Source organism: Aegilops tauschii, chromosome 6 (genome assembly GCF_002575655.3).
Source record: "Aegilops tauschii subsp. strangulata cultivar AL8/78 chromosome 6, Aet v6.0, whole genome shotgun sequence".
NCBI lineage: Eukaryota > Viridiplantae > Streptophyta > Magnoliopsida > Poales > Poaceae > Aegilops > Aegilops tauschii.
In genome coordinates this window covers 159,603,659-159,611,544 of record NC_053040.3, presented here as the reverse complement: position 1 = coordinate 159,611,544, position 7,886 = coordinate 159,603,659, and the positions used below count along the sequence as shown (strand labels likewise).

The window sequence follows — 7,886 nt, the reverse complement described above, 5'->3', positions numbered from 1 at the left end:
GTCATGGTTTCCTGACTATGGACATTGGATGTCATTGATAACGGGATCACATCATTAGGAGAATGATGTGATGGACAAGACCCAATCCTAAGCATAGCATAAAAGATCGTGTAGTTTCGTTTGCTAGAGCTTTTCCAATGTCAAGTATCTTTTCCTTAGACCATGAGATCGTGCAACTCCCGGATACCGTAGGAGTGCTTTGGGTGTGCCAAACGTCACAACGTAACTGGGTGACTATAAAGGTGCACTACGGGTATCTCCGAAAGTGTCTGTTGGGTTGGCACGGATCGAGACTGGGATTTGTCACTCCGTGTGACGGAGAGGTATCTCTGGGCCCACTCGGTAATGCATCATCATAATGAGCTCAATGTGACTAAGGCGTTAGTCACGGGATCATGCATTGCGGTACGAGTAAAGAGACTTGCCGGTAACGAGATTGAACAAGGTATTGGGATACCGACGATCGAATCTCGGGCAAGTAACATACCGATTGACAAAGGGAATTGCATACGGATTGATTGAATCCTCGACACCGTGGTTCATCCGATGAGATCATCATGGAACATGTGGGAGCCAACATGGGTATCCAGATCCCGCTGTTGGTTATTGACCGGAGAGGCGTCTCGGTCATGTCTGCATGTCTCCCGAACCCGTAGGGTCTACACACTTAAGGTTCGGTGACGCTAGGGTTGTAGAGATATATGTATGCGGAAACCCGAAAGTTGTTCGGAGTCCCGGATGAGATCCCGGACGTCACGAGAGGTTCCGGAATGGTCCGGAGGTGAAGAATTATATATAGGAAGTCAAGTTTTGGCCACCGGAAAAGTTTCGGGGGTTACCGGTATTGTACCGGGACCACCGGAAGGGTTCCGGGGGTCCACCGGGTGGAGCCACCTATCCCGGAGGGCCCCGTGGGCTGAAAGTGGAAGGGAACCAGCCCTTAGTGGGCTGGGGCGCCCTCCTTGGGCCTCCCCCATGCGCCTAGGATTGGGAACCCTACGGGGGGAGCTTCCCCCTTGCCTTGGGGGGCAAGGCACCCCTTCCCCCCCTTTTGGCCGCCCCCCCCCCTTGGAGATCCCATCTCCCTGGGCCGGCGCCCCCCCCAGGGGGCCTATATAAAGGGGGGAGGGAGGGCAGCAACACACAGCCTTGGGCGCCTCCCTCCTCCCCTGCAACACCTCTCTCTCTCTCGCAGAAGCTCGGCAAAGCCCTGCCGGAGACCCGCTACATCCACCACCACGCCGTCGTGCTGTTGGATCTCCATCAACCTCTCCTTCCCCCTTGCTGGATCAAGAAGGAGGAGACGTCGCTGCACTGTACGTGTGTTGAACGCGGAGGTGCCGTCCGTTCGGCACTCGGTCATCGGTGATTTGGATCACGGCGAGTACGACTCCGTCATCCACGTTCATTGGAACGCTTCCGCTCGCGATCTACAAGGGTACGTAGATGCACTCCCTTCCCTTCGTTGCTAGTAGACTCCATAGATGCATCTTGATGAGCGGAGGAAAATTTTAAATTATGCTACGATTCCCAACAGGCGCATGTGTATTTGATGCTTATGGATGACTAGTTGTCATCGATTCCTTTTTCACTGATAATTTTCGCCGGCTAGTAAAATGTTTTCAATCGCCTCTACAATGACGTGCAGTCCTACGATGACTACTTCATTTTAAATAAAGATGCCGTAAGAATGGTTGGATTCTTTGGCTACAAGAAGTGCACCATTATATTGTGGATACTTGCATACATCACGACCGTAAATTTGTGAGACGAGTACCTCCGCATGTCAAAAAGCATATGCGGAGACAATGAGACATTTACAGTACTTGCATCGTAGCAGGTAAAGCAGAAAAAGTATACCATACAGATTTTGCGCAAATAAACAAAATACCATGCAGATTAGTAGGTAACAACTCAAGAATCAGTTTTTGGCATTCATGGTAGCTTTTGCCACCGGGAGATATTTACAATCTCTTTCCCCCCTAAATCTACAAAAATCAGTTTATTACTATTGACTTAGGCTTAGACCGTTGGGCCTCAGGAATTAAGAATGGTTCCAAAAATTGGAGGAACGAAAATCAAAAGCGCTGTCTTTCTCTTGGAAGAAATGCTTCGGTCAGTCAGCAGCCTCCTGTATGATGCTCAGAGCCCGCTTCAGCCTCAGCCGCGACCGCGCGGCGAGCTTCCCGTTGCTCTTCTTCGCCGGACTCAGCGACACCGCGAACTCCCCGAGGGTCCGCTCGTTAAGCTTCTCGTTGAACATGACGTCCTGGCAGTCTTCCACCTCCTCGCGCACCGGCACGACGCGCAGGTTCTTCTTGCCGCCGCGCCGCTCAGGCCTTTTGGCGCCCGCGATTGCTGCGCTCGCGCGCACGGCCAGCGCGGCCATGTCGGCGCTCGAGAGAGGCCGTCCGAGAACCGCCGCCGGGAGCAGGAAATATTTTTGTCCCGGCCGGAGCAGCTCATCGGAGGCCAGCGCCGGTGGGGGCTCGTTGAAGTAGAGCGCGTCGGAGTTGCACACGAAGAAGGAGGCGGCCTCGCCGGCGAGAACGTCGGAGACGGCGACACTGGGAGTGGCAGGGAGCTCCTTCAGCGAGCCGTCGGCGGCGATGACCCTGACGGACGCCGGCTGGTGTGCCTGCTCCGACAGGCTGCCTCGGTGGTTGGAACTGCTGGAAACCTTCGCGCCCATGGTTTCTTTGCGGTTGTGTAGTGTGGGAAAGTGAGATTTTTCTTTCGAGTTCGTTAGAACTTTGGATGTGGAGATTAAAAAGGATGGAGGCGTATATAACTATATATAGAGGTGGGTGGTAAGCATCAGAGAAGTGATAAAAGAAAAGGAGACATGACTTGTCACTCCAGTCCCTTGCTTCTGTCCAATTGTGAACATGCACATGGGCTACTTAAAATTTTCTTTTTTCAAAAAAGGGACTCCCCGGCCTCTGCATCATAACGACGCATACAGCCCTCTTATTAAACAAATAAATAGGTTTCAACAAGGTCTTAAAGTCTCCAAATAAAAATAAAAAAGAGCTCACACAGAGCCAAAAAGGCTAGAAGACAAACTAGCCAAATAAAGGACGCCACAACCGGCTAGCAAAGAGATAGATAGGTAAACTAATTGCCTATCCTATTACATGACCGCCATCCAAACCGGTTGAAGATATCCCGAGCTACCATCTCCCAGCGGATAGATCCAGTAACCAAACGCTCCCTGGCCTCCGTCGGAGTGAGTAGCGACCACGAATGGATCAACGCCGTGGCTTGGAAAATAACCTGCAAAAAATGAATGCGTGTTGTCCTGTTAAAAACCAAATCATTTCTGCAATTCCAGAGAGCCCACAACAAGGCGCAGACTCCTACGCGAATATGTCTCGCTAAATCGGGCTCTATCCCGTTAAGCCACGTTCCAAATAACGTGTTGACAGAATTCGGTGGAGTAATATTAAAAGCAATATGGACCGTCCACCATAAAACTTTGGCTAGCGGGCAATCAAGAAACATGTGTTTGATCGTCTCATCCCGATCACAGAAACTACACCTAGTAAGTCCTGTTCAATTACGCTTTGTCAAGTTGTTCTTGGTTAAAATAACTTGTTTATGGACAAACCACATAAACACTTTGATTTTCAAAGGAACTTTGACAGCCCAAACATGTTTGAAACTAGGAATCGAGCTTGAATTGCTAACATCAACTGAAAATACTCCAGACCTAGTAAGCTTCCAGCGTAATTCATCGGGTTGTTGAGAAAGTTGAACCTCCATCAGTCTACTTACTAGACGGAGCCATTCTTCCCAACGATTGCCCACTAGCGCCCTTCTGAACTGAATATTAAGGAGGATAGATTGAAATACCGTTGCAACGAACACCTCACGTCGTTGAACAATACGATACAAAGACGGGTATTGAATGGCTAGGGGTGTCTCTCCGAGCCAAGTATCCTCCCAGAATCGCGTACTAGCACCGTTACCAATAATAAACTTTGTCCTATTAAATAGGGATAATTTGACTTAAAAATTTCTAGTATTTGTCAATATTATTTTGACATGCTGGAGAAGTCGTAAGTGTCGAACTGCATATAAATATACTAAAAAGTGAACTGGTTGTCCCGTTAATAACGAGTACTACGAAAAATCTGAAGTGACTTGGATATATTGTTGCTACACTGCCAGCCGCGAGCACGACAGGATCGATCCAGCCGCAGTCCGCAGGGGAGACGCAGCGGATGCCCCTGTCTCGTCTCTCCTGGCCTGACAACGGCGACTGTGGGCGGGGCGAGCGGCGAGAGGAGGGGAACCAGTGGCCGGAGCTCGGAGAAGAGACGGGTGAGGGCTGAGCCGCTGAGGCGGCGTGGCCAGAGAGGAGACGGAGGCACGGAGCTGCCTTCACACGCGAGAAGAAACCTAGTCGGCTGGGGCTGGGCTTTGGACAATCAATTGGGCTAAATTAGTACATGGCAGAAAAAGAATTCTCCAAATTCTGGGTGGGCCACGGCCCACCGTGCCTACACGCTGCCTCCGCCACTGAATGCTAGTGCTCGCTAGTATGCACACATCACATTGCAGTGGTGAAGCTCCAATTTCCTATCCATTTGCAAAACACGATTCTCACGGAGACAGGTATACAAAAGTAATGAGATGCCGAGAAGAGGAAAGCTGCCGTGTGCATAGGAACCCGACAGCGACGACTATTCCTCCGCACGCGAAAGCTACTCATTCCTTCCTCCGTGACCAGTGACGCTGACCCCCAGTCAACACCTCTGGAGCTCCCGTGGGGCCGACCTGTCACTGTCAGGCACCGCGCGGTCGCGTGAACGCATCAGCGCGTGCGTAGGCGCAACTGGCGATCGAAGGCCGGCCGTGCGCCCCAAACAATTGTTTCCAGCGTCAAGCGTTCCCTCGAGCGGCTTCGACCGTGCTTCCAACGCGAGAAGAGAATGTTCCCAGCATGAAAGTGGTGGAGACGAGATGACGGAAGTGTGGCCAGACGCTTGCTCTTCAACCCGCGGTCCCGTGCAAGCATCTTTAATAGATGATGCAAATTTAAATATGTAAACTTAGGAGATGTAAAATTTACATCATCAGAAAGTGTAATTTACATCTCTAACAAAGAGGCAGTTCCAACACATGATGTATATTGGTGATTTAAAAGTTCAATTCCATTAGATGATGCAAAGTGGAGATGTAAAAACTAGAAACTTCACTACTACTTCATTTGAAACATAATTCAAACATATTTCTAAATTTAAAAATAAATTAAACAACTACTGCAACTAATTCAATCTACTACATCCATCAAACTAGTCGCCCTCCTCCGAGAGCATCCAGTACGCCTCGTCGCCCTCACATGAGGGCCCCTAGAACTCCTCGTCCTCCTCCTCCGAGGACTCGACAGGGATCACCGTCGAGGGACGGTCTCGTTGTCCTTCTTCACCTCATTCTTCTTCTTCAGCTCGGCCTCGCGCTTTCAGAAATGCTCCTGCTCAGCTTGAACATACTCTGGATGCTCCCGTGCGAACCTTGCCATCGCCGCTGAAAGAACATGCGGTGCCCCCATGTTTGGTTTTGGTAATTGATGACAATCTCTATGAACTAATGGTTGCCTTGAGTTATATTTGAAGGATTTGTCCATAGGCTTTTCTTGAAGTCCATGTGTTGGTTTCAAGGAGTTTATGTGGTGACCAAGGTGTTATTAAGAAATTATCCAAAGATTGGTCATGTGAGAGCAGAGCTTATTGCAAGCATGTCTTGAAGAAGAAGATTGTATGATCATTCATGTTTACCTTCAAGACATCATCCAAATGAAGAGAGTTGGAAAGAGTCAAGGTTGATCAAGACTAAGTCAAGAGTGAATCAAGTTGATCAACACACAAAGCGCACAAGATGTACCGAGAGGGATCAAGTGATCCCATGGTGTGGTAAGCATTGTCAATTACGCTTTGTGTACTAACCCATGATCTTCGTGAGAGTTCTTTGTGGGGTTAGGTTGCGGTGTGCAAGTTCAAGTGAAGCATCATGAAGAGATCAAATGCTTGAAGCTTGCCGTCCATTGTGGCGACAATGAACTTGTGAAGATGTTGCGGTGTGCAAGTTCAAGTGAAGCATCATGAAGAGATCAAATGCTTGAAGCTTGCCGTCCATTGTGGTGACAATGGACTTGTGAAGATGTGCGGAAGAGTGGCTCACCCATAGTGGAGTATGGGGGAGCAATCAACTAGTCTTCATCGAGCCAACACAACCAAGAAAGGTGGTCCAACTTGAGGGAGTCAAGATCGTCATCATCTAGCTCAAGTGGACCATGTGCAAGGCAAAGGTTTGCTCTTGATAGGTTTTCTATTTTACCGGTCTCATGATGGTAGTTGGGAGACCGGGTTATAGGATCGATTGCCGTACTATCAAGGGGGGCTCTCGATGAGTAGCTTGATCGTATCGTTCATAGAGAGCTCAAACCAGTGCATCCTTGCATCATCTTTGTTGGTTCTTGTTTGGTTCTTCTCTTTGTGAGTTTTGGAGCTTATGGTCATCTTGATGACAAGCTCGAGTTCATCGAAAACGGAGTTCACTCGCATCTTGTATGATGTTTTCGATGTTGGAGGTTATGCCGGTTCTTCTCGGTTGGAGGTTTCACTCCTCTATTTGTTGGCATACCTCCCCTGCCTCTTCTTACTATAAGCTCCCCTCGGTTGGAGGTTCTTTTCGATGTTGCGGTTTCACTCCTCGCTGTTTTGATGCTACTCATCGTCTTGTATCCAACAAGCTTGAGTTTGCTCAATTCGGAGCTCATATGAAGAAGTTATGGCAGTTCTGGTTTTCTCCCTGCGGTAGTACCGCGGCCAGAGCGGCAGTACCGCTTATCGCCCCAAGCGGTAGTACCGCTGTCCAAAGCGGTAGTACCGCCTATGGCCATAAGCGGTAGTACGGCTACGGTTCCGCGCTGGTACCGCCTCGATTTTGGGTCTTGCATTTTTCGTGTCGAGTTTTGCAGTAGTTGCACGGCAGTAAGGCACGGCAGTTCCGCCTATAAGCGGTAGTACCGCCCCGATGGGCGGTAGTACCGCCTGTAAGCGGTAGTACCGCTCCGGTCGGGCGGTAGTACCGCTACTGTATTTTGGGTCCCGTGTTCTGCTCCTCCAGCGGTAGTACCGCTAGGGTGCGCGGTAGTACCGCTTATAAGCGGTACTACCGCCCCAAGGTTCATGTTTGGTTGCTCCTTTTTCCCTGCTTCTTCCGCCAGAGCGGTAGTACCGCTCGTGGAGCGGTAGTACCGCTCGTGTGCGGGCTGAGCACATAACGGTTGGATTTTTCCCCTTCTATAAAAGGGGTCTTCTTCCCCAATGAACCTAATCTCTGGAGCTCGTGTTCTTCCCCCATTGTTGACCTTCTTCGAGCTTGCTAACTCTCAATCCCTCCATGGATTCTTGCTAGTTTTTGAGGGAAAAGAGAGAGGAGATCTAGATCCACATTTCCACCAATCACTTTCTCCTCTTTGTGAGGGGAACCCCTTGGATCTAGATCTTGGAGTTCTTGGTGTTCTCCTTCTTGTTCTTCTTCTCATTTTCCTCCCTAGCATTAGTTGCTTCGGTGGGATTTGAGAGAGAAGGACTTGGGCACTCCGTGTGCCCTTGCCATTGCATTTGGTGCATCGGTTTGAGTTCTCCACGGTGATACGTGGAAGTTACAAGTTGAGAAGCTTATTACTCTTGGGTGCTTGGTGCCCTTGAGCTTGTTCCTCTTGGGTGCTTGGGCGCCCTAGACGGTTGGTGGTGTTCGGAGCTCAATCATTGTGGTGTAAAGCTCCGGGCAAGCGTCGGGGTCTCCAATTAGGTTGTGGAGATCGCCCCGAGCAATTTGACGGGTACCGGTGACCGCCCCCAAGGGTTGCCAAA

The 7,886-nt window shown here is 49.8% G+C and overlaps 1 protein-coding gene across 1 annotated transcript; it reads right to left on the bottom strand.

The window, feature by feature from the left end:
- Positions 1-1,879: 1,879 nt before the first annotated feature.
- Positions 1,880-3,364, bottom strand: LOC109767976 (uncharacterized). The gene has a single exon (XM_020326712.4). The coding sequence runs from the start codon at positions 2,690-2,692 to the stop codon at positions 2,117-2,119; it is 576 nt and encodes a 191-aa protein (XP_020182301.1). The 5' UTR covers positions 2,693-3,364; the 3' UTR covers positions 1,880-2,116.
- Positions 3,365-7,886: the final 4,522 nt, after the last annotated feature.